At 40.1% G+C, this 26804-nt stretch overlaps 1 protein-coding gene across 1 annotated transcript in view; it reads right to left on the reverse strand.

The window, feature by feature from the left end:
- CFAP47 (cilia and flagella associated protein 47) overlaps nucleotides 1-11592 on the reverse strand; it is a 311215-nt gene extending 299623 nt beyond the window's left edge. Inside the window, exons 1-5 of the mRNA XM_065651976.1 lie at nucleotides 11431-11592; nucleotides 7496-7647; nucleotides 5598-5713; nucleotides 2705-2843; nucleotides 365-593 (exon numbers count right to left, since the gene is read on the reverse strand). Of these exons, the coding sequence (XP_065508048.1) occupies nucleotides 365-593; nucleotides 2705-2843; nucleotides 5598-5713; nucleotides 7496-7647; nucleotides 11431-11592 (798 nt within the window). The remainder of the gene's footprint in view (nucleotides 1-364; nucleotides 594-2704; nucleotides 2844-5597; nucleotides 5714-7495; nucleotides 7648-11430) is intronic.
- Between the last annotated feature and the right edge of the window lie 15212 nt (nucleotides 11593-26804).

Raw genomic sequence — 26804 nt, forward strand, 5'->3', positions numbered from 1 at the left:
AAACTACAGATGCTTAACATCTTACAGAATCAAAATATATTTTGATAACACTAACAAAATTATAAGAAATCCAGTAGAACAAGCAAAGCCACTAAAAAAAAAAAAAAGGCAACCACACGCAGCGAATGTACTTAACATTGTTAAGATGTCACATAGTGAAACAGAAATATCTGAAAAACTTAATTCCAAACTTAAATTATAGTAAAAAATTTGTTGGTTGGACAGAAGTTTCAGAAAGGCTGTTGATCAGGAAATAGTATGATATATAACACTACTAGAAGATGAATAGGGATTCACAAAAAATTGCAAAAGCAGAAATGAAAACAAACTTTCAACTAAAATTAAAACCAGAACTGTTTCTTACCATCTCTCCTCCAATAGCATTGTCTTCCAGTACTGCTACCCAGTCCATACGCTCAGGACTTTCATTGTATAAAGATATTTGTTCAGTCTTTGAAGACCCAAAGTAAACTGGTCCAAAGTTAATGCATTCCAACACATTTCCACAAGACACCCCTAGGACTTTAAGAACTTGTTCGACCACGACAGCTTTGATCCATACTTCAGCACAGCCACGACCTTGCAAATTCACTCTGTCAGTAAGAGTAGCAAGCAGCAATAGGTAATGCAGAAAAATGTTAGAAATAATCAGTTTAGTTTATATTAGAACCTATACAAAACTGAATCTAATCAAAGTATTTAAATCAATGGCTTTCCATAGATCAACTAAGCGGGGAGGGGGGAAAAAAAAAAAAAAAGAAGTGTACTTGACAATGTGATACATAACAGGAATATTACCAGCCAGGAAAAATCTGACATTATGCGGTGGAATTTTAGGGAGCTTTTTGAGTTTCTCCCCTTTTTTAATGCTTGAAACAATACAGCTTCTCAAAAGAATCAGATATGTCCACTGCTCTTATTTCTGAGAATCTTTGTATCTAGATACCAATTTTGGCGTATACTTAGTAATTTTCTCTTAGGCCACTGGAGCTAGAATTTCATCTGAATAACCATAAAAGAAATACTGTTGGTTTTGCCTGAATGGTTCATCTTGATCATACCACAAAATATCAAAGGATGATATCGACAACATACGAATATTTGTCAGTAGAATTCTCCTGGAACAAAGCGTATTTGATCTTGTTGAACAAAAGAATCAAATTTAGTAGTATAACTTATTGTTCTAAAAGAATAAACTATCCTTTCGAATAGCCTCTGAGCTAAAAAAAAAAAAAAAAACAAACCCAAAAAAACCAAAACACACAAACCCAAAACTCTGTTTTGAATAGCCACATATATAACTACACGAGGGATCTGTGAGGGGATCTCTAACTCTCTAAACATCTTCTTTCAACTTCTGAAGCATGATTATGGGATTTTACAATACAGAAAAGAAATCTCAAAGAAATATGAGTAGATTCCTCTGAAAATAATTTTGCTTGCACATAGAAGCAAAATGCTTAGAGGACAAGGCAAATGGAAATAATCTGGATGTTTTCATCAAAACTGTACTATTTCTCAAAGTCAAATTCCTGTCAAATACCTATTGTAAGACTTTCAATATTACACTATTTGTTTAAATACATATATACACATCGATCTATATATTTGTGTAAGGCTTGACAAGGAAAGAAATGCCAAATTCACTGAGGGAATTATGTAGAATTTAAGGCAGGGAAGGAGTGAAGGATGAAATCTGAGCTCTATGTAGCTATGTTCTTTCCATTTACTACATAAACTGCAGGAGAGAGCAGCTGTTTAATCAAGATGGGGTGAAAAAAAGAGTGGTGGCAGCCTGGACAGCAAAGGAAAGGCAGAAAGTATGATACATTGCAACCAAAAGGTTGAAACTCATTAACCAAAGAAAATATCACATGAAGGAGGATGTAACTGTGAGGCAAAATAAAGATATTATCTCCACTGTCACTCCAATAGAATTTTTCTCCTTTCATTTCATGTCCTTTTCCAACAGGCTACAAAAATCAAGAACAAGAAGAGCTGAACTTTAAGTCATATATCTTAATAATTTCAAAACAAACCAGGAATCAACCCTCCACTCCCCAAAAAGAAAAAAAAAAAAAAGAAAAAACCACCACACACCACCAACCACACTCTACTTCCTATTATAAGAAAACAGGATATTGAAAAGTATTTTCCAGAATAGTAACCACTTCCAATTCTGGCACTTCCTAAAAAGTCTGTATTCACCACTTGAAGAGAGACAAGGTAGGCATTTAAAAATAGTCTGTTCTTAAAAGAGTTGGTGATTGCAAATACATTCAATCCATTCAAAATAAGATACATCAAAGGACATCATAACATTTCTGAGACTCTTAAAACATATACAGCCAAAAAAAATAGCAGAGTTACAGAAGCTAAAAAAAAGTATGGAACACAGGATCTTTAGAAAGGAGAAAGATACAAAAGCTCTTGGTTAGTTGTATACACAGAGATGTGCAAACATTCCATATCATTACAACTTATAAGAGATCTCCAGTAACACAGCCAGGTACATAACTTATGCATCACTGTTCTGTGGAGACAATATAATCATCAAATTAATTTAATAAAAATAAATGTAGAAGACAGCAACTGACACCTAGGAGTTTAACTTTTTTAAAATAAACATTCATAGTAAAGACTAGAATTAATAACAGACAAAAATGCAATTTATATAGCTGGATTGCTTCAGTCATACACTCACTTTATCACTTCTTTGATGATTCTGGGTACATCTGTGCAGATATCCACTTTAACTCTCCGTATAGATTTCGGCTCTACCACTCCCCTGGTAGGTTCAATGTAATGCAGGACAATCCCATCGTATGATATTTTAAAAGTACCTAAAAGAAACAGAATAATAAACAGAATGTTACACAGCAAAGTTGCAGATTTATATTCTTCTATTACACATTTGGAATTACAAAACACATAATGCAGATATTCACAAGTAATACATTTTCCTATGGAAACGGGAAACACTGAGTTAATCCTTTCAAAACTATTTCTAACACAGAGTCGATCATTATTTCCAAGATTTCTTTAAATATTACACCCTCATGTACAATGCCACTTTGCAAGTTCTGATTGTAACTGAAAAGGTACTCACATTCCAAACAGAAGTGACTACATCCTAAAGTAGCTCTAGAGTAACATTTTACAGGATATTTTACACATAGCTCTAGGCAGCTACTGCAGCCAGAAAGTTAAGTGCATATTGCAGGTAACAATAGTTTTCATTATTTGGTATGTACACAACATAGTATACCACGGAAGAGAACAGTGAATATTTCCAGGCTATAAAAATATTTTTTAAAGGTGAAAAAAATACTAAATGTGTATTTAACCACCAGCACTAATTATCTGTCATAGTCTCATAGATAACAAGAAATTGTTTCAAATGTGGTAGGAAAAATAGAATCATAGAAACATAGCATCATTTTGGTTGGAAGAGACCCTCAAAATCAAGTCCAACCATAACCTAACACTGGCACTAAACCATGTCCCTAAGAACCTAATCTAGATGGCTTTTAAACACCTCCAGGGATGGTGACTCCACCACTTCCCTAGGCAGCCTGTTGTCACTGCTTGACAACCCTTTCCCTGAATAATTTTTTCCTAATATCCAATTTAAACCTCCCCTGGTGCAACCTGAGGCCATTTCCTCTTGTCCTATCACTTGCTACTTGGGAGAAGAGACCAACACCCCCCACGCTACAACCTCCTTTCAGGTAGTTGCAGAGAGCAATAAGGTCTCCCTTCAGCCTCCTTTTCTCCAAGCTGAACAGCCTCAGTTCCCTCAGCTGCTCTTCATCAGACTTGTGCTCCAGACCCCTCACCAGCCTTGTCGCCCTTCTCTGAACTCTCTCCAGCACCTCAATGTCTTTCTTGTAGCGAGAGGCCCAAAACTGAACACAGGATTCAAGGTGGGGCCTCACAAGTGCTGAGTACAGGGGGACGATCACTGCCCTGGTCCTGCTGGCCACACTATTCCTGATACAAGCCAGGATGCTGTTGGCCTTTTTGGCCACCTGGGCACACTGCTGGCTCATATGCAGCCGTCTGTCAACCAACACCCCCAGGTCCTTTTATGCCAGGCAGCTTTCCAGCCACTCTTCCCCAAGCCTGCAGTGCTGCCTGGGGTTGTTGTGACCCAAGTGCAGGACATGGCAAAAATGCACTGTTTGGTCCCAAACAACAGATGATCTCTGATATGAGATCAGAAGTAAGAACAAAGGACTCATTTTGTGCCTGAGATGTCGGGTGAAATGCAGTCCTTCAGTCACAGGCCAGCATACAGCACTTCCTGCTAACACAGTTTAAATGCTGCCTGTTAGTGTGACCTGCTGTTATTACGATTTACAGACCCTACAGAAACACATATTTGGCAGCTGCCCTCAATACATCCTTAACTAATCTCTGCTTTCATTCTAATTTCGCCTGTGTTCAATCCTGCAAAACTCCATCATGCAGCAGAGTTTATAACTAGAAACAATTGCTATACAACATGAGAAATTCCACACCATGCAAATTAGTTGTAGATGCATAGGTAATGTAGGTTAACTCTTTTTCTTTATCTAATCATCAATCCTCAAAGAAAAAAGTTACTATGTATAAGAGCTGATTATATAAAGTACATGCTACATCTTTAAGTTGAGGTGGCTAGAAAAAAAAAAATCCTTTGCTTTTTAGAAAAATTTTTTTAAAAAATCTGTTCTAACTAGAGTACCATTTGATTTGGTGGTTTTTTAATAATATTGCAACCCACCTCTGTGTTTCTACAATCATGTATTTTATTTTGGTACAATATTACTTGTGGAAATCCATGAAGCAAATGTTCACACAACCTTGGCCTAATGCAAATAAAGATACCTTGTGATATAATAAACAGCTGTACAAGTGAGGAACAAAAAATCATTAACTGCCTTAAATCTAAACTGCCTTCAAACTCAGCATAGTTGCCACCCTACTTCTGGAGAAAGGTGCCTGCAGCATTGTCCAGTGGAAAAAGGCAGTTAAATGAGTTACTTTGATCATATAAGCATTCTTACACTCCATTCTCCATGTTTCTTATACTCCTTGGAGGGGTCCCTCACAGAATTTGAAGGATGTGAATGTTTTAAAAGCTGTATGATTTCAAAAGCTACGACAGGAAGATAAATGATCCCTCATTAACTTCTGGTAATAAATACGGTTCAATTCCCATCCTAGAGGACTTTAGCTCTGAAAGTACATGGAGCTTGTTGCTGTTTATTTCATAGACAGCTATTGGGATCACAGAATCACAAAGACAACAAAGCAAGAGCAGACCTATTTTGCTATTGTTTATGTTAGGAATACTATCTTTCAGATGGGACTCAAAAGTAGAGAACTCCTAAAATTTGGCAAAGTTCTAAATTCATTTTTCTTTCCTAAGTGGAAACATAGTACTGCATACAGAAGCAATGGGCCATTGACAGAACCTTTAGCTACATATAATCTGCATAATCAGAACTTCAGTTAATTTCTACTTGGCCACTGAAGTGTTAACTTGCATAAGATTACATTTTCCAATGAAATAAAATATTTATATAATTTGATGTATACTCAACATTTACCTGAAGATGATCCATGGTTAGCAATCCTAATCTCTTTACTAATTATTCTACTGTCTGCAATCACTGAACCAAAATTAATCTCTGAGTCAATTTCCAGATTACAGCACCGTATTAATCTGCAGAGAAAAGACATGGTTATATTTTCCTAAAATTTGAAAACACTTTTGCATTTTTAAAGAAAACTAAGCACTCCAGAGAAAGAGTTTTCCTTTTCTCCTAGTTCTCCTATCAATGTTTATGCAACTCACTTCAGCAGTATAGCATACATAGGGAAGATGTAAAAAAGATCTATCCAGCTGTTTAATGACTAATTACTGTAACTTTAAAACAATATAGCTTTAAACAAATAGTCAAAATGCAATGTATAAATTTCCATTTTATTTTAAATACTTTATTATAGTACAAAGAACTTTAATTAAAACTATCTTGACTTAGTTGCATCACAAAATAAGTCAAAGTTAACATTCAACATATTTCATTATCAGCTGCCTGAAATAAAAGCAGAGGGAAAACTTGCGTGCCAGTTTCAGTTTACAGTCTTCTTGTTTCATAGACACTTTATGTGGCTTCAATAAACTTATTATAACAGACGGAAGTGGATAATGACAGAAGTTATTTCTATTATTTAATTAAGAGCCTCAGCCAGCATGATGACATCACTGTATTGCATACTGTTTGGCCATAATGCAAAGATCAAACTTGCTTCGGGCAACTTGTATTTTAAAGGCCCCAGTTTCTAATACAATCACACTTCTGATCTCACATAAAACTGTGTTTGAAATAATTTGGAATTTTACATCAGCACAGCAGTCTGTCTGCTATTAACCACAAATAGGAACATGCAGGAACAATTGCATCTTGTGATCTACGTTACACACAGCGCAGAAGACTAAATGAAGAAGGAAGATGAATCTCTTTGGCTGAGCTAGATAGACCTTGTCCATATAATCTATTGCATAAGAGGAGTGGGGAGGAAGAGAGAAAGGCAGGGAGAAGGAAAAAAAAAATGGACAAGCAAATGCAACAAAAGAAGATGCTCTTGGGAATGTTAATATGCTGGTTTAAATTCTCTTTAAGAATCTATTGTAATGAAACAAAAAAATTATTGAAAGAGATGATCTAGACCAGCAGGATGTGGCAAAAGATCCCAACAAAACAATAAAAAACAGGAAACAGCTATCAAGTTTATGGGATTCATCTGTCCTAATTTAGGCATCTAAAAGATGGACCTGTAAACAGAAGTTTGTCACTCTAGTTTCTCTTTATATAGAGAGAGAAAGGTACTCCACAGCAATTCTCCCTCATCCTCAGATAACCACCTAGCCTAAGTCTGATAAACTATATTTAGAAGCTTACTTTTTTCAATCAATATATATGTTATAAACAATACATAAGACATATATCCATATACATACATACATACACACAATCACACACAGACTGATGAAAAGGATCCTTGAATGTGAGACTTTATTCTAAAACACACATCATATTTTTAGAATTAGGCAACATATATTTCACTACTATCCAGTTTTTCAAATATGAACTATTACTATAAAATCTTTTATGTAAGTGGCTCACTAAGGAGGGAAGACATTAAGAGTGTATATTAACTTGTCTAATGCTGATACAGAATTGGAAATTATCAATGTAATCTCAAACAACTTAGAATAAAGCAAAATCAAAACCCCAGCCTCTCTCTAGGATCTGAGGGACATCACCCCTATTAATGTTTTACCTGTATGCTGCTCTGAAAAAAAAAAAGTAAGGAAACCTACTATTTGCTCACAGTGCAATTGACAGATTAATCACATAGACATATGTGACATGTTAATAAACTTTCCGCAAGATTAAACTGCAAATACTAATAGCAGCATATGAAATTTTGACCATCATACCCAAGCACAGGGATATCAACTATGTCATCTTCTATTAAAAGCTGTAATCTATCTTGAATATTTTCTTCACTCTCAGGATAATATTCCACAAAAGCTGTAACTTGAAGGCCAGACGCAACAGGTTTTTCTGGATTTTCCACAATCAACCTAAACTGTAATTTACAAAAAAAAAAAAAAAAACAACAAAAAAAGAAAAGTTAAACATTTCTAGATTATAACACATATACATATGGTTCATTTTCAGAAGAATATGCAGATTGATTTAAATTTCACAACCAACTCTAAAATATGCAGTATTTTATAAAATTTCTCTTCCTATTTACTGAAGTTCAGACTTTTTACAGTTAAACAGAAAGACAGAATGAATACTAACCCATCAAATTACACAAAAGAGTTGGTTCAGCTAAATATCGTTTCTAGTCTTTCCAAGGGAGCTCTAGCTTTTCCTACTGTTGCAATAAACCTTCTGAAGCAACATAAAATCAAGTCAGCTACTACTCAATGCAGAATCTTTCTAGTACCTGAGAAAGTAACAAGGATTAAGTATCAGTCCAAAGCAGCAATAAAAGCAGAGAGAATAAGAATTTGGTCTAGGTCTGACTGACATTCAGCTGATGTTAACAGAAAGTCTCAGTGTATATTGAAAATCTGCTTGCAATTTCCTTGGCATCTCCATTGTTGGGGGTCAAATGAAATAGAAAAAATACAGATACAGCTGACATATAGCACCTTTTTCCTCTCTCAAAAAATAATTCTGTATTTCTTGTTGACTGTGAGCATCTGCTTGTATCCAACACCTCCTCCATATCTTTCCTTGAACAGAATACACAAATAACCTACTAGCATGTCATGGGAAATGCAGCAGCTCTCATGTTCCTAGGAAAGCGTCACAGCAAGATCTAGAGTTTCTCTGGTGTTTCAGTCTCCTTACAGTTCACATCACCATATGCACAATATGCTTCTGCTCTATATGTCCAGTTTAATGAATGTTCCTTTCTGAAAGAGAATCATCCCAGTATTCTTTACATTCTCTGTTCTAATTTATGCTTGAAATTGGCAAACCTGTAGCTTACAACTTGTTGATTCTATTGTGTGATCATCTCTTTCTACTCCTTTAAAATTTTCCTAGCAGTATTAACACTTAGCCAAAGGAAATTTGTTATATAATATGCATCATGATTATGGACTTGATTTTGAAAGAGTAGCCATGTTTTAATTTTGAAGTATATAAAATGTATGCCTTCTCTAAAGACAATGAAACAGCCATGCATATTCATTCTATACTGTACTAAGAGCTTTTAATGAAACCTATGGAAAACCGCTTTGTATGCTAAATTCCTTGACAGGCATTTCTTGGCCATGCACTATGACAGCTCAAGGAAGGTTGTTTTTCAGTTCTTGCACTCTATGAATGTAATGCCTCAGAAAATGTACAGATGAGTCACACACTTCAGGGCCATGTAATCACAGATAGCAGCATAAGGTCTGGGAATGAGAAAGGGCAACACAACAGACCTTTCTGGAACTGAGCACATAAGTGGAATCCTGTCATATTGGTCATCTCACACACAATAGCACTAAAACAGCCGGCAAAAGGCGTAAGATCCTCACAAAGGTAAAAACTTGTAAATTATGATCGAGTAATCTTTCTCTTTTCTAAAATTGACTCTGCCTTTCCACTTCTGGAGCACATGAAAAATTGACGAAAAATAACAAAAGCAGAATAAGCACAGCCCTACTAAATTAAGCACTTGACTGTTTCCAACTTGTTCCTAAATTCTTCAGTTACAGTGCAAAAAATAATCAAGCTGTCTACATCATACAAATTATCAAATTTTAGAGGGGGATAAAATGCATTCACAGACTCAAAAAGAAGGGCTGACTACTAGTTAAATTATCCAATTATACAAACTTCGATTGTCTGATAATCATTTTGATGACTACCCTGGAATATACTTACTCATAGTTCAAGTTGCTGTGAATGCAAAGCAACATTAGCTTCTGTTCGACCCTTTCATCCTAATTTTGATGTAATTAACAGACAAAAAATGAGTTAGATGAAGGACCAATATAAATCTACTTATCACAGCTGGGCTTTGCTGGGCCCACATAGGTTACAAGTCAACCACAAACTGGTTAGAATTGTGAAGGTGCATTTGGCTCTAAAAAGTCTGGCTAGGCAATGATTTTTCCAAAACTAATCAGATGCTATTAACAGTAGTCATACTACCTCGAGAAAATATTGTAAAATCCTCTTTTCTTAGAAAGCTCTCCACAAGAAAGCACCAGACATGGACTACTCCACTCAAAAAACTTAGAAGAATACAATACAGAAATCAGGCAATAGAGCTATCAATCAGCCCTGAGGAAATCCAAGCAAAAACAATCTCAAAAGCTGTGCCCTTCAGCTGATCTGGAACACTCACAAATTTGTTGTTCACACCATAACAAAGTGATCCATTTCTACATAACGCTCCCTGAAATAACAAGGAACTCAGCTTCTAGAGGGATAAAATTTCTGGAGAGTGCAAAGCCAGCCAGCAAAACTAAACAGGATTTGTTACCAACAAGGTTAATATGATGTAGTAAGACATAAAAGAAAGCTAATTTCCTTGTTTTGAAACTATAGATTTAACAAATAAGGAAGCTCTCTTCAAATTGCTCATGACCTCAGGAAAATACAGAGCTGGGAATACTGGAGTTCATTTCATTCTGACTTAAAAGCTTCAAGTGAGCAGCCTCATTTGAAGCTCTATATGAGAATATTTTTCAAGTATCATAGAAATGACAGCTACATGTTCTTACAAGAAAATGGTGAACCGGGACCTGTTCCCTCCTTCAGAACTGTCACACAAGAAGCAATTAAGACAACTTTGACCATGAGAATTGCCTTATTCTTTCCTGTTTATCCAGTTATTCAGCTATTTAAAATTAATTTCCAATTCACTGGCAAATTCCAGTGTTTGGTTTTGGGCTCCTCACTACAAGAAAGACATTGAGGTGCTGGAGAGAGTTCAGAGAAGGGCAACAGGCTGGTAAGGGGTCTGGATCACAAGTCTGATGAGAAGCAGCTGAGGGAGCTGGGGCTGTTTAGCCTGGAGAAAAGGAGGCTGAGGGGAGACCTTATCACTGTCTACAACTACCTGAAAGGAGGTTGTAGCAAGGTGGATGTCAGTTTCTTTCCCCAAGTAGCAAGTGATAGGACAGAGAAAATTGCCTCAAGTTGCACCAGGGGAAGTTTAGGTTGGATATTAAGAAAAATTTCTTCACAGAAGGGGTTGTCAGGCATTGGAACAGGCTGCCCAGGGAAGTGGGAAAGTCATCACCCCTGGAGGTGTTTAAAAGATGTGTAGATGAGGTTCCTAAGGACATGGTTTATTGGTAGATTTGACCATGCTAGGTTAACAGTTGGACTTGATGATCTTCAAAGTTTTTTGCGATCAAAGCAATTCTATGATTCTATAAGCTACTCAGGCATCCATGGTAGCACTTTCCATTTATAGTGGCTCAAAGCAGACAAGCACTTACACCTGCCCAAGCAGCCTCCTCCACACGACCTACCTAGCTGGCCAAACCTGCGGGCAGATGTTCCCCTGCAAAACTGCAGAAAATAAAAGCAGAGCCACGAGTCACACATTTCCTCTGGCAACGCTCTGTGCCTCAGGGAGAGCCTGGCAAGCACCAGGTGAGCAGGCTGCATACCAGTTCCCCAGGGCAAACCTTTGGGGATGCAGACCCGCAGGACCCGGGGCAGGTTGGGGTGCTTCCACAAGGCGCTACGGTTATTCACGCACGCTGGAGGGGTGCGAGGTGCTGTACAAACACAGAGCCGACAGCCGACTTGCTGAGAGAGGCGGCCCCGACGTCGTTACCCACCCCCTCCCGGGCCGGGGGGACAGACAGGCCCCGCCGCTTCCCTCCCGGCCGTCCCTCACCTGGGCCCGGCGCGGTGGCAGCAGGTGAAGACGACAGCTCTGCACCCGCCGATTCTGGACGCTAAGTGCGGCGCGGTAGCAGCACCACGGCACCGCGTCCCTGAAGCGCAGCTCGGCCGGGTTAATGCGCACCCCGGCCACGTCCCGCCACCCACCCGCCATGGCCGCCGCCGCCTCACTCGGCCGGCCAGCGCGGCTTGGAAACGATCGCTTAGCAACGGACGCAGGACTCTGATTGGAGGCAAAAGAGCGGCGCTTCCAAACCCACCAATCGGAAGAGGAGAGGCAGGGCAGAGGCGGGGCGAGCGGTTCAGCGGAGCTGGTGGGGTTTGGGTGTCCCCGACCGCGCGGTGTCGTTGCCCAAAGGAGGGGAATTTTAGCCCGAAACTTGGCCTTTCCTTGTGGTCTCATCTTGTGGTCTTCACAGGCGTGCAGCTTGAGTCCGCCCTGCTGCGCCCTCGCACACTGCCGCCGATGGGCAGACTTCTTGGGGCAGGTGGAGGGTCACCAGATCGGGCAGGAGCTGGAAGGAAATAAAAGCCCCCCATCTTTTTGGCATGTGTTTACCAGTTAAGAGATACCTCAGCCAATGCCCTGCCGTGGGCTTGTCCAGCGTGGTCCCCGTTGTTCACCTGAGGTGTTTTTCTGCTACAAGTCCCTCTCTTAACAACAGCCTGGGACAGCGAAGGGCCTTGTAAACACGGGTGCTCCTCCCGCCCTGGATTTCTCAAAGTAAAGCTGGATTAAACTGAAATAAAACGGCCCGATTTCTCTCTTGGGCATGCATGTTAACCACGGCCATGGCCTACACAGAACCAAGCAGGGCTCCTGTTTGCGAGCGGGAAGCTCTGTGTCTGCAGTGCCAGTGCCTACACTAATAATTCATTGTGTGCATTTACTTAGTGGTGAAAGATATGCTCCTGTTCTGTATCCCTTTGCCTTCCTATGTAGTAATTTAAGTGGTAAAATGAAGTTGACAAGAATCCAGCACTTAGGCAGACTTGAAGGTAGATAATGGTGCATGTGCTTTGCTTTAGTGCAGCAGAAGCAAGGAGGGAGCAGCACGCACAGCATGCACAGAGAACCTCAAACATCAGTTTTGATTAACCCAAAATGTTTTGCCTTGGATTACTTCATTCCCTGAAAGTGTGCAAGGATTCAAATTATTTATATTTTAAAAGCGAAATGTATGAAGCTGCAAACAGGGATTGCACAAATCGGGAGAACTACTAAGTGCAAAAAGCCTATTTTTAATAGGTCAAGAAACCTAGAGAGAACAAGGAGAGAGAGCCTTTGTTTCTGTTTTTGAGGAAGGACACTAACAGGTCTTTTTGTCCCTCTTAAAACTTTAAGTGATAGCTACCCATCTGTAGATTACTGAAGAATGAGCGAGAATACAACATTGTAATCACTAAGGGTAAAGGCATCTGAAGAGAGTACTTTGGGAAGACTACTTGAATCTGTTTTATGGTAACATGATTGTGCTTAACTCACACACACACAAAATTACTTTATCAAAGAATTAACCTCCCTCTGCTTTTTCACTACAGAGAGAATGGAGAACACTCCTACATAGTTTTTCTGATCCTTGAATGAATTCTTGAGTAATGTCAAGGGGTACAAGATCAGACCTAAGAAATATCAGATCCAAAGAAAGAGACTTTGAGACTTTATACGGACAACATGATGGTGCCAAAAAGTCAGAAGCTCATCAGTTTATCTTACTTTGGGTTATACCTCAGTGTCCACATTCAAGTAGTATGAAAATGTTCTGTCTTTCAGAACACATATTCTGATACTTGAGAATAATCAAATTCAAAAGTGAACAACTAACTAGTTCAGACAAAGTGTCGAATATGTCACTTGTTCTATACTATTATACAGCTAAGTAGTCAGTCATAAAATTTTATATTTTCCATTTCACTGAGAATTGTAACTATTTAATATTTTTAGAAAAACTATTAGAAACAAAAATTGCTTGTGATTTTCATTTCAGTTCAGACCTCGCTGGAGTACAAGAGGAACCTTGGAAGGTCTCTGCCCTCTCTACTCTTTCTGACCTTCCTGGTGTTCTACATTCCCATCTGCCTCCCAGTCAGGTCATTAGCCTTCATTCTGCTGATTGCCAAGCGGGGCTGTATAATAAACCTGACCTGTGAAACAATCCAGAGTACAAGCACTCATACATACATCTCTTTTTTGGTGGTGTTGAAGAAGGGTGGTGTTGAAGTATGATAATTTCTCAGCTTCAGTTCAGAGCACTATTTCATGAACAGTTGAAGCAGCACTATTGACAAGGTGGTAACTTTGTGAGTGGGGAGTGGAGCAAGCAGCAGAGACAGAAATCTTTAAAAATCAATTCTGCCATAAAATAATAAGTAGCAAAGAACACTGCCCTATTTTCACTTGATTCAATGTAGATATGTCCATACAAAATTTTCATGAATTAACTAATTTTTTTAAAAACTCATTTTAATTGTGGTTTAGCTTGTGTATGAAGGAGCCAATTTCTGCATTAAAAGAATCCTGATCTCTCTGAAATAGTTTGGCTAGGCTCTCTTCCTCTCCCTCAGACCATTATATCCAAATGCCTACTATTGCCATCATTATGATATCTCATTATGAAACAATATTAGATAATGGACTCTGCCCCTTCCTTTCCTCAGCTTATGCTGGCTTCATAAATTTTTTTTTATTAGTCACCTAATAAACATCCCCAAAGAGAAAACTATTGTAAAGCAACAGGCGTACTTTGTTTTGATGACAGAATCCTTTATAACTAGTGCTAGGGTATGGATTGTGTGTATTCTTTCTCCTTTATCACTAAAGTGTATGACCACATTAAGAGCGATTTTACTTCTGCAGAAATTCATGCTATTTTACAGTGCAGTAACCTGCACAATTCACATTGCATTCACCTTAGCAGTATCAGATGATGAATAATAAAGCTTCACAGCAAACTTCTGAAAATTGTGTTATAGTCATCAGAGTGAGGAGTATAACCTTACATAAACCTCCATCATACCTCGATTTCTGAGTCACTTCCAACTTTTACAAGGCAGACTTTCCAGACCTGGAACTTGTTTGGCTCTCCTCTGATCTGACTGTCCTCCCAGGTTCCAGGCAGAAAACCAGAACAGCATCGTTAGTTCTTTCCATTTAATAGATGAGGCTAATTTGTTTAAAATGAAATAGTCCCCAGCTTGTTCAGATCTCTCCCGGGGCCATGACCAGTGTAAAATGAGACACAGAATCAGCAAGCCATCACCAGCCTGTTTTCCACTGCTGCAGAAAGGAGAACATTGTTAGAAAACATGTATTAGAAAACAGCTAGACCTGAGCTATATGCTCATGTTCTAAACATGGGTCAAAGATGCTTGTGCACCAACCAAGTCATCTGTGAGGTCAGAGGTGGCTCTCACTCATCCAGGCATCTCTAAAAACAAACAAATCCCTTCAGAAGGTATTCTAAGTAGAGGTTAGAAAAAAGGGTAATTAAAATGATCATAAGGGTGGTTTACTTGACAGTAATTCCACAATAAGAAATTACAGTGATACCTGAGATAATTAAACTAATTTCAACAAACGGCCACTCATACTGCACTTTGTTACTGGAATCTGAATCCAGAGGAACTGTGATTTGAACTGTGAATGCTGATCTATTTATTCTACTTCATGAGGAATAAATATATTTAGAATATACTAGAAGGAAATAGGGCCACTTACTGGCAAAACAAATAAAGTGTGTGCATTTTTATATCAGCTTTTAGGAGTCAGAAACAGACAAAGTCCAAGTAACGATGACTAATAAGATATATTCCTTTGCATTTAATCTTGCAAATTGCTCTGTTTAATGGAAAATGAGAATGTTCAAAATGACAGATTTGGGCTCTAATTCTCTGTAAAGGTCTCTTCACTAAACAAAGCATTCTGTGAGAAGCAGAACTAATGAAGATGTTATTGGCTCTTTTTCCTCAATGAAACCATCAGTCTTCACGAAATACGTAAGAATTGCCAATATCTGAGACCTTCTTCCTTGTCAGATTAGGTTGAAAGGAGCGGGACCAAAATTATTGAAAAAGGAGAGCTATAGAGAGATTGTCAGTTAGACAAGGCAACCACAAATGCCATCCCTTTTTTGTCTTTTTAAAGAGACTCTGTAGAAATTGGTAAATGTGTGTTGGGTTTGCACGGCAAGGTTTTGGTAGAATGGGAGTCTTCTGTGAGAAGCAGCTAGAAGCTTCCCCGCTGGCCAAGGCTGAGCCCATCACTGATGGTGGTAGCACCTCTGGGATAACATATTTAAGAGGGGGACACTTGGACCAGAAGCAGGTGGGAGAGAGGAATGAGAATATGTGAGAGAAACAGCCTTGCAGACACCAGGGTCAGTGAAGAAGGAGGGCAGGAGGTGCTCCAGGCACAGGAGCAGGGATTCCGCTGCAGCCCGGGGTGCAGACCATGGTGAGGCCAGCTGTGCCCCTGCAGCACATGGAGGTCCCTGGTAGAGCAGACACCCACCTGCAGCTCATGGAGGACCCCATGCCAGAGCAGACGGATGCCTGAAGGAGGCTGTGACGGCATGGAAAGCCCATGCTGGAGCAGGCTGCTGGCAGGACCTGTGGTTCTGTGGAGAGAGGAACCCATGCTGGAGCAGGTTTGTTGGCAGGACTTGTGACTCTTTGAGGGGCCCACGCTGGAGCAGTCTGTTCCTGAAGGGCTGCACCCTGTGGAGGGGACCCATGCTGAAGAACTGCAGCCCATGGGAAGGACTCATGTTGGAGAAGTTCATGGAGGACTGTCTCCTGTGGGAAGCACTCCATGCTGGAGCAGGGAAAGTGTGAGGAATCCTCCCCCTGAGGAGGAAGGAGCGGCAAAATGTGATGAACTGACCCCAACCCCCATTCCGCATCCCCCAGCATCACTTGGGGGAAGGAGGTAGAGAAAATCAGGAGAGAAGTTGAGCCCAGTAAGAACGGGGGTGACGAGAATGTGTTCTAAGATTTGGTTTTATTGATATTTCTCGTGACCCTACTCTGACTTCCGATTGGCAATAAATTAAATTAATTTCCCCAAGTCAAGTCTGTTTTGCCCACGGTGGTAATTGGTGAGTGATCTCCCTATCCTTATCTCAACCCATGAGCCTTTTGTCATATTTTTGTTCCTCTGTCCAGTTGAGGAGGGGAGTGATAGAGTAGCTTTGGTGGGCACCTGGCATCCAGCCAAGGCCAACCCACCACAAAAAGGAAAATCCGTGTCATAAATACATACAGTCTCCATTATTTGGCAATATGACTTAGGGCACCAAGAACCACACACTGACCTATTATACATATCTATAGAGCAGAAGCAGAGTGATTTTATCAATGTAACCCTTCAGTTTAGCTAAATGGCCTGACTAGGAGAGAAGTCATAATACTGCTGTAACATGACAATACTAATTCGGGAACCAAGGCTACTACCAGCACACAGTGCTGAGCTGAACACTTTGGTCTTATGAGCTTGAGGCAGTTAATCCAAATTTTTCAGCGCCAGGCTCTGTGTAACACATTATAAATGTGCCCTTTGTTTCCTGCAGACTGCTCCAATGGAAATGCTTTCTGTATCTGGTGTCTTTTTTCAGTCACGATGTGTGAAAACATCCTTGTTCATGGAAAATTTAGTAGCTCTAAAAGCATCCATATCCACTCACGGATTTCATGTATTAGACAAATATAAAAATTGCTGAGTCAAAAGAAACATCACTGAACTGCACAGAGAAACACAATCAAGATGTATGTTTCTGATCTGGGCAGATCATCTCTGACCAAAACACAACATAACTTTGAGGGAACTGGATAGATAGATAGATAGATAGATAGATAGATAGATAGATAGATAGATAGATAGATAACAGGAAATTCAGATAAGAGGTAGTGCTGAAAATCACTCGTATAAATCAGGGGTTCTTCAACAGCTGTCTGTGGCTTTTAAAGACTCCCATAAAATCATTGTATTTACGATATTGAATGAGAGCAGTAGAATTTTCAGCCTGATATCAAAATGTCAACAGCTGTTGGCATCAATGAATCAATATCAAATTTCCACTATACACAACTAAGATGGAATTTCCTAAAGTTACTAATGGTGGGATTAATCTTGTCACACTGATATAAAATCAATATCTAGTCTAAGTTTCCACTATGGTTGGGAGTGAGATAAATACCTTCAGAGGATGATAATCCCTCTCCTCTAACATAGGTATTTAAAATAGAATTCTATATATCACAATGACTTTATGCAGGTCTCCTGCTATATAGTTGCTTAAACAATTTCAAGAGTCTTTTTCTTAGGCAGTAATTATAAAATTATTGAGAACCACGTTCAGATATTAATGAATTTATTTTATTTTTCCTGAAGGCTGAAAATTACTGCCTAACCATTTTGTGGTACAATTATGTGTACTTTTTATACATGTATCTTTTACATTTTATACGCAATTTCTACAACTTATTTCCTTAGAATCCAAGTGCTCACTAAGATAAATTAAATTTGCATTGTGATCATTTGGATTGTTGGATCACTCCCTGGTTTTCAGCTCTTTAGGTATTCAGCCTTCTGATCTGCTTGATGGTTTCCTTGACTTCAATTACTGTTGGAAACCATCACCAAACAGATATGTCTATATACTTTGAAAGCAATCAGACTATGGTTCAATATAACCTTCTATGCTTACTCGTTGCATTATCAATCCACTTTGCCTGAAAATACTATCCCTAGTCCTCATGAGTGGCACCGAGCTTGTTGCATTACACTAGAAAAGCTCATTTGTCTTCATAAGTTACAGATGAAAAGATATTACCCAATTTAGCTGGGTCCTTATCCAACGATGGCCTTGAAAATCAACAGCAAAGCTTCAGAATTGCATTAAATGGGAAATAGGATAGAACATATCTTGCAGAGTATAGAAGATACATACTCTGGGGAATTCATGTTACTTGATAGATTAGTGATTCATTGTGTCGACATATGCTTTCTTTTATGAATTTTGCACTGATTTTTTTTTCAGATTGCTTTTTTAACATTTCTTCCTATGCTAGGAAAAAAGGAGAAATGCAGATGTTCAAATGACCTTCACTATTCCATTGACTATTTTATATATCTCTATCCTAGTGTTTAATGCTGAGCTTAACTCAGTGTTTATATATTTTTTTCCTCAGTTGAGGATTTCTCCATGTTATTTATTTTTCCTTTTCTAGTCACCCACTGTTTTTAGAGTTTGTGGTCTACCTGTAAATCTATCTGTAGATACTTTTCTTAATGCAGTTTAATATCCTGTCTGTATTGGTATTGTGCGTAAAGCAGATATTTAATTGATTTCTTCTTGCTGACATCCATTTCTCTTTCTGACTGGTCATATCAACATAGAAGTTCCACAGATCTTCAGCTCCTCCTTTCAACATGCATCAATTTCACCTTACCTACACTCATTTCACTTGCCATCACATGGCCTAATTTATCAGCTACAGATACAGCATGTTTATTCATTATGGTAATATAGGTATGTTTGTATTTTAGGTTACATTTGATGGGCATTTTGCATTTCCTAATTTTTCCTAGCCATAGTGACAAACATTTAATGTAATGGAGGGAAAAAAATGGCAGGCTTGCAAGCAAGACACTCATTGAGACTCAAGAGTTGACATCATTTTTTTAACTTGGCAATAAATTTTCTTTCAGCATTTTCATTAAGTACCTATATGGTACACAACAAAATTACATCCATCAGTGCTGTAAGACAAGAACAGAAACAAGCAGTGCATAACAGAAGCAATTATCCAGTGGGAATAGAGGTCACTGGTATTACCAGCCTTGAAGGCTATTCACACAGCGATAATAGTTTAGGGAACTGTTGAGAGCTGAATCTCATTTCTTCAACACTTATTACTTTGTATTAACTGAAGAGGGATCCACGTTCCTGAAATTACAGGAACTGTTGCAAAATACCCTAGATTAATTCATAGCTAGCACAAGTTCATGTGTCTTTTATGTGGAGAGGTCCTCTTGACAGTGAGCTTCCACCACTGCAGCATCTATCAGCCGCTGTAACAACTATTACCTTCCTGTCTTTCTGAAGGTTCTCTGAAAAGTGGGTGGAAATGAAAGCTAAGCAGCACAGGCTAAGCACCATATGAGGCAGAATAGTAGCAAATATCAGAAAAGCTTTGCCTGATCATGACGAGAGCACATAGATTCTGCTTTAGTGCTGGCTGTGTGCTGAAATGCCCATGCCCCCTGCAGCAGTGTGACCATTTTCTGGCAGCGCAGCAGCCAGTGCTCAAACAAACCCCATTTCCCAGAGCAGCCAGACACAGCGATGCTGCTTTCCAGAAGCAGCCCTCAGTGGTTAACTTCTCCATAGCCCAGTGCTATCCCAGCAGTGGCTATTCTTGCTGGAAAATCATGCTCAAAATATTAATTGAGCAAGTCATTATGAAAGAACATTTTTGTTTAATAATTTTGCAATATCATAGAATACTTTGGGTTGGAAGGGACATTTAAAGCTCATCTAGTCCAACCCCCCTGCCATGAGCAGGGACATCTTCAACTAGATCAGGTTGCTCAGAGCCCTGTCCAGCCTGGCCTTGAATGGCTCTTGGATGCCCAGGGATGGGGCATCTACCACCTCTCTGGTCAAACTGTCAGTGTTTCACCACCCTCAGTGTAAAAAATTTCTTCCTCATGTCTAGCCTGAACCTCATCTCCTTTAGTTTAAAACCATAACCGCTTGTCCTATCACAACAGACTCTGCTAAAAAGTCTGTCCCCATCCTTCTCATAGGCCCCTTTTAAGTACTGAAAGGCCACAATAAGGTCTCCCTGGAGCCTTCTCTTCTCCAGGCTGAACAACCCCAGCTCTCTCAGCCTGTCCTCACAGCAGAGCTCTCATCATCTTGGTGGCCTCCTCTGGCCCCTCTCCAACAGGTCCATGTCTTTCCTGTGCTGAGGGCTCCAGAGCTGGACACAGGACTCCAGGTGGGGTCTCACCAGAGCAGAGCAGAGGGGTAGAATTACCTCACTTGACCTCCTGGCCACACTGCTTTTGATGCAGCCCAAGATACAATTGGCCTTCTGGGCTGCAAGTGATGGTGTCTCTGATGGAATTCTTTCCTCTTCTCAGAGAACCATCTGCATGTGTGCAGGCAGATTTCACACTTTCAGGTAGAAGTTGTGATTTTGTTAGCTTTACGTGGGCGCTGCGTGGCCTCTCCTGCAGGGCAGCATGTTCAATGTGTATTCCAGAAATGCGAGAGGTTCCAAAAACTTTACAGATGCTTTACTATAACTGAATATTCCTATATCTCTGAGATCTAACGGCTTAGTTATTTGGTGAAAGAAAATGTAAAACAATATTATTTGAAAGAGCACTATGAATTCCTAGGAAATTGTGCATTGATGATAACTTCCTGATGCAAATGGTGGATGAGCCAACTAGGAGAGCTGCACTGCTGAATCTCATCCTCACTAACAAGGAGAGTCTGCTTGAAACGGCAAAGGTTGAGGGCTGCCTTGGCTGCAGCGACCATGAGATGGTGGAGTTCAGGATCTCATGTTGCGGGAGCAGAATATCAAGCAGAATTGCAACCCTGGACTTCAGCGGGGTGAACTTTGGCCTTTTCAAACAATTGCTGGGGGAAATCCCATGGGCAAGGCTGCTTGAAGGTAAAGGGGCCCAAGATAGTTGGTTAGCATTCAGGGACTGCTTCTTCCAAGCTCAAGATCAGAGCATCCCAACCTGTAGGAAGTCAAGGAAGGGAGCCAGGAGACCTGCGTGGTTAAACAGGGAACTGCTGGGCAAACTCAAGTGGAAGAGGAGAGTTTACAGATCATGGAAGGAGGGGCTGGCCACTTGGGAAGAATATAAGACTGTTGTTAAAGAATGTAGGGAGGCAACTAGGAAAGCTAAGGCCTCCTTAGAATTAAACCTGGCGAGAGGAGTCAAGGACAACAGAAAGAGCTTCTTCAAATACATGGCAGATAAAACTAACACCAGAGGCAATGTAGGCCCACTGATGAATGGGGTGGGTGCCCTGGTGACAGAAGATACAGAGAAGGCAGAGTTACTGAATGTCTTCTTTGTCTCTGTCTACACTGCCAGAGGCTGTCCTGAGGAGCCCCGTACCCCTGAGGCCCCAGAGGAAGGCAGGACAATGGAGGAATCTGCCTTGGTTGATGAGGACTGGGTTAGGGACAAGTTAAGCAATATGGACATCCATAAATCCATGGGTTCAGAGGGGATGCACCCGCGGGTGCTGAGGGAGCTGGCTGAGGTCATTGCTGGACCACTCTCCATCATCTTTGCCAAGTCGTGGGAAACGGGAGAGGTGCCTGAGGACTGGAGGAAAGCAAATGTCACTCCAGTCTTCAAAAAGAGCAAGAAAGAAGACCCAGGTAACTATAAACCAGTCAGCCTCAACTCCATCCCTGGAAAGGTGATGGAACACCTTATCCTTGGTGCCATCTCAAAGCATATCAAGGATAAGAGGGTCATTAGGGGCAGTCAACATGGCTTCACCAAGGGGAAGTCGTGCTTGACCAACCTCATAGCGTTTTATGAAGACGTAACAAGGTGGATTGATGATGGCAGAGCGGTGGATGTGGTCTGTCTTGATTTCAGTAAAGCATTCGACACAGTCTCCCACAGCATCCTCACAGCTAAACTGAGGAAGTGTGGTCTGGACGACCAGGTAGTGAGGTTGACTGTGAACTGGCTGAAGGAAAGAAGCCAGAGAGTTGTGGTCAATGGGGCAGAGTCTAGTTGGAGGCCTGTACCTAGTGGAGTGCCTCAAGGGTCAGTTCTGGGACCAGTACATTCAATATATTCATCAACGACTTGGATGAGGGAATATTGTGCACTGTCAGCAAGTTTGCTGATGACACCAAGCTGGGAGGAGTGGCTGACACACCAGAAGGCTGTGCTGCCATCCAGCAAGACCTGGACAGGCTGGAGAGTTGGGCGGGGAAAATTTAATGAAATATAACAAGGGCAAGCGCAGAGTCTTGCATCTGGGCAGGAACAACCCCAGGTTCCAGTATAAGTTGGGGAACGACCTGTTGGAGAGCAGTGTAGGGGAAAGGGACCTGGAGGTCCTGGTGGACAGCAGGATGACCATGAGCCAGCACTGTGCCCTTGTGGCCAGGAAGGCCAATGGCATCCTGGGGTGTATTAGAAGCGGGGTGGTTAGTAGGTCGAGAGAGGTTCTCCTTCCCCTCTACTCTGCCCTGGTGAGACCTCATCTGAAATATTGTGTCCAGTTCTGGGCCCCTCAGTTCAAGGAGGACAGGGAACTGCTGGAGAGAGTCCAGCGCAGGGCCACAAAGATGATTAAGGGAGTGGAGCATCTCCCTTATGAGGAAAGGCTGAGGGAGCTGGGTCTCTTTAGCTTGGAGAAGAGGAGACTGAGGGGTGACCTCATTAATGTTTATAAATATGTAAAGGGTGAGTGTCATGAGGATGGAACCAGGCTCTTCTCGGTGACAACCAATGACAGGACAAGGGGCAATGGGTACAAACTGGAACACAGGAGGTTTCACTTAAATATGAGAAGAAACTTCTTCTCAGTGAGGGTAACAACACTGGAACAGGTTGCCTAGGGAGGTTGTGGAGTCTCCTTCTCTGGAGACATTCAAAACCCACCTGGACGCCTTCCTGTGTAGCCTCATCTAGGTGTTCCTGCTCCAGTGGGGGGATTGGACTAGATGATCTTCTGAGGTCCCTTCCAATCCCTAACATTCTGTGATCCTGTGAAATACTGAAACAACCAAAATAAGTTCTTCCCGGACTTCATAAATAGCTTGGAGTGGGTGAGTGCAAACTGACTTACAGATAAGAGGCATTTCCAATTAGAGGGAAAAAATCCCATTTGAGAGCTATTAATGTGATTTAGCAGGCAAATAAATACTTTGATCATACCTTGATGCATCTTCTACAGAGAGCAAAAGCCAGCATCTTTCACCAATCTGCTGAAAGTTGATCTGCATCTGCTCTCATGAGTCCTACCTTGCACAGCAGTGCAGCAGGGAATGGACCTGCTATGGGAGGGCAGCAGAGGGAGAGAAGGCAGAGAAGGAAGAGAAAAGGTGAAGATAAAGGTGTCTGTTCCTGCTGGACATGCAGCCAGGCACGTGTCCATATACACTGTTACCTACTGTGGTCTCACCTTCTAATATTTGTATTTTTTTTAATAAAACATTAAGTTTAGCACGTTGGTTTCTTATGTCTCCATGTGTTCTCAGAAATGTCCTGTGTAAGAGCCAAAACAGTTACCATACACACATTCCGCAGAGTTTTCTTGATAAACATTTCTGGGTCTTGAATTTTCAAAATAAGTAGAGTATTTGAGGAAAGTGTTTTTATGCTCTTCTCCATTTTCTACTGTTAGTGACCCTTGTTTCAGGATTTGTCTTTTATTTTGCACAAATCAATGGTAGGCAGATTATAACTCTTCATTGGTGCTAAGAGGCACTTAGCCAAGCCTATCAGCCACAAGAATGGTAACGCATTAGGGATTTGCATGTATGACTTATTTCCCATTTGTCTTCCCTTGCAGGTCTCCCAGCATTGAGAACATCTGTGCACTGAGCTGCAGAGATCAAGAAAACTACTATGTTTTTGACAGTGCTCTTCTCTGTTGCTAAAAGAGTGGCCAGATGTAGCATAGCAATTCATACTGCTGAATTTTATTATTGCAATATTTTTATATTTTTGGCCGCATTCTGAGAATTCATCTGCCCAATGTCATTACTTGTTGAGGAAGTATAACAACATTTTAATACTGACTTTAAATTCCCTATATTTGAATTAGCTGTTTATATTTCACAGTGGCATAATGTAACTCAAATTCAGCTTTCAGCAACCACTGGAACATTGCCCCTCAAGTTCTTACCCACAGGTATAGAAGACAGCTTACAAAGTTTTTCAAGTTGCTGGCCAAGGACATGATAAGCATTTCTTTATGGTAACGAGGCCAGCACTCCTCCATCATCCTATATAGCTTCCGGGGTGCAACTACCTACATCATTAAACATATCTCTTGCTATATCTTGACAGAGATTGTGAAGCATTCCTTGGTAGTCAGCAAAGTTGATTTTTCATAGTTGTCAGTGACTTTTTCTAACATTTAAGACAAAAAAAGGTCCTATGATCATCTAATTAGACTTTCAGCAATATAAAAGCCTTGTGATTTACTTATCCTTTAGAGATCTTGTTATAAAGATCTCCAGTTCTGATGTACTTGTATTCTTTGGTTGGTTCCAACAGCTAATTATCCTTATCTTCCCTTCTTCATTCACTGTACTGTCCTAGATCAGGGTCCATCATCTATGGACAAACTTACTACATCTCTAAATCCAAGATCTGTGACTGCAAATAAAGATGCTCTCATGACTGCAGAGGTAATCAAGGACACAAAGAGAAGTTTTATTGACACTTTGAATAGTAGAACATTGTTCTGGCATTTAAAATACATTACTGGCATTCCAGAAATCTCTAAGTAGCCTCATATTAGTTATATTCAGTCTCCACTTAAAAACTAGAAACTCCAAGGGCACATAAGCATAAACATAGTCTATTAACATATAGTCAAAAATTACAAACACCTATTCTGGATATGACAGACATTAAAGATATTGAGAGTCTTTGTTGTTTCTGAAGCATTTAAACACTATGGATGAAAGATAAACAAATGTGAATGTTTAAATTAAAAAAAAAGTAACGAAAATACCCCTATAAGTAAATTTTCTTCTTTCACACTACCAAGATCAAAACTGAAGCATAGTTTGGGGTGGTTTCAACTAAGCATACTAAGGAAGTTCATTAGTTTTGGCACAAAGTCCTTGAAGTATCTGAAGGAACTCTTAAGTATCTGAAGCAACTAGAAAATATTTCACACATTGCTAGAACAAAATAATTAATGAAGAATAATGAAACATTTCAAAAGTCTAACATGTGAAAACATTTATTTAATGAGCAAACAAGAGCCGTAGGTAGGTAGCTGCAATCTAGAAACATGTGGAAGAATTCACACATTAAATATTGCAGACTGAGAAGCTGGAAAAGTTAAAAAAATATGTATATTATCCAATATAAAAATGGTAAAAGAATACATTAATACTTATTAGTATTAGAGGTTGAAAAAGGTACAGATAAGACAGCCAGGTACAGAGCATGGACTTTAAATGACACCTGGGGAATGGTTCCCTACCATTCTCCACTGCAACTGATCTTCCAGGATGCTGAGCCTATGCTTGTAGATCCTTAAGAGATTTAGTCTCAGTAACTGCAGTTTCAACAATGAAGCTGCTGGTGGAGCAAAGCTGTCAATTTTACTGCTGAAAATTGGCTTCTAAGAGATTCAAGGAAATCCTTATCTGGAGGTTTCAAAGGTGCTCCAGAGGAATCAGAGGCAGTAAGTGAGGTGCTGTGATACTGGCACCTTTTCAAGGGTGCAGAAGAGCCTGAGGTCCAGAAACCCGTGAGTAGCTGCCCAGCTGGGGAGGTGACTCAAGGAGAGCAGGGAAGCAGCCACTTGTAAGCAGCAAGACCCTGACTCAGGAAAATACTATGTAAAATAGCAAAAAGGGTAAAATAGTAGAAATACTACTGCATTCAGCTAAAAGAGACGAATAGAATCTACAATTATACTTTTTCCTCTCTGACAAAAATACGTGGGGGCTGTACACAGCCTTCTCTATCATCATCGGGTGGCCTGTATTCAAACACAAAAGATTACATTAGTTATTTACTCTCTCTGAATAAGAGCAATTCTTTGTAGCTGCTCTGAGCCTTTGCTCTCAATGAGTCATTTTTAGGCGGGGAGATCATGCACATTGTTTGGCAAAAAGCTTGTGAAGACAACGGGTCTTTCACGTCAACTATATCCTGTTTAGATCGGTGGATTAGACAACGCCATGAGCCATGACTGTCATTTAGTAAAAGTAAAGGGTATTCAGAGAGTTAAAAAGGGGACATCTTTCACTCCTGTATTCTAGAAGGGAGTCCTAGAATTGGCATTATTTGTAGAAATCTAGATATTGAAAATCTGCAAGTATTTTTGGCAAAAAAACACGAGTTTGTATTTTACAACTGAATAACTAAATATAGCACATACTTCAAAAGGCTTTTTTGTAACTCCCTAGAAAGGGAATGTTACAAACAAGATGCAAATAAAGGACCTTCAGATAGCTCGACTTACTCTTATTCAAATGAGAAAAACAATTTCAGAAAGGCATGGTCTTACGTAATTTTTTTTAAAAAGTCTGCCTTTTTCAGCTCGTTCCATCATTACCTATGCAGCTGTGGCATACACTGGGGTGTCACAGCTGTGAAAGCTCAGAGTA

Source organism: Caloenas nicobarica, chromosome 1 (assembly GCF_036013445.1).
Source record: "Caloenas nicobarica isolate bCalNic1 chromosome 1, bCalNic1.hap1, whole genome shotgun sequence".
NCBI lineage: Eukaryota > Metazoa > Chordata > Aves > Columbiformes > Columbidae > Caloenas > Caloenas nicobarica.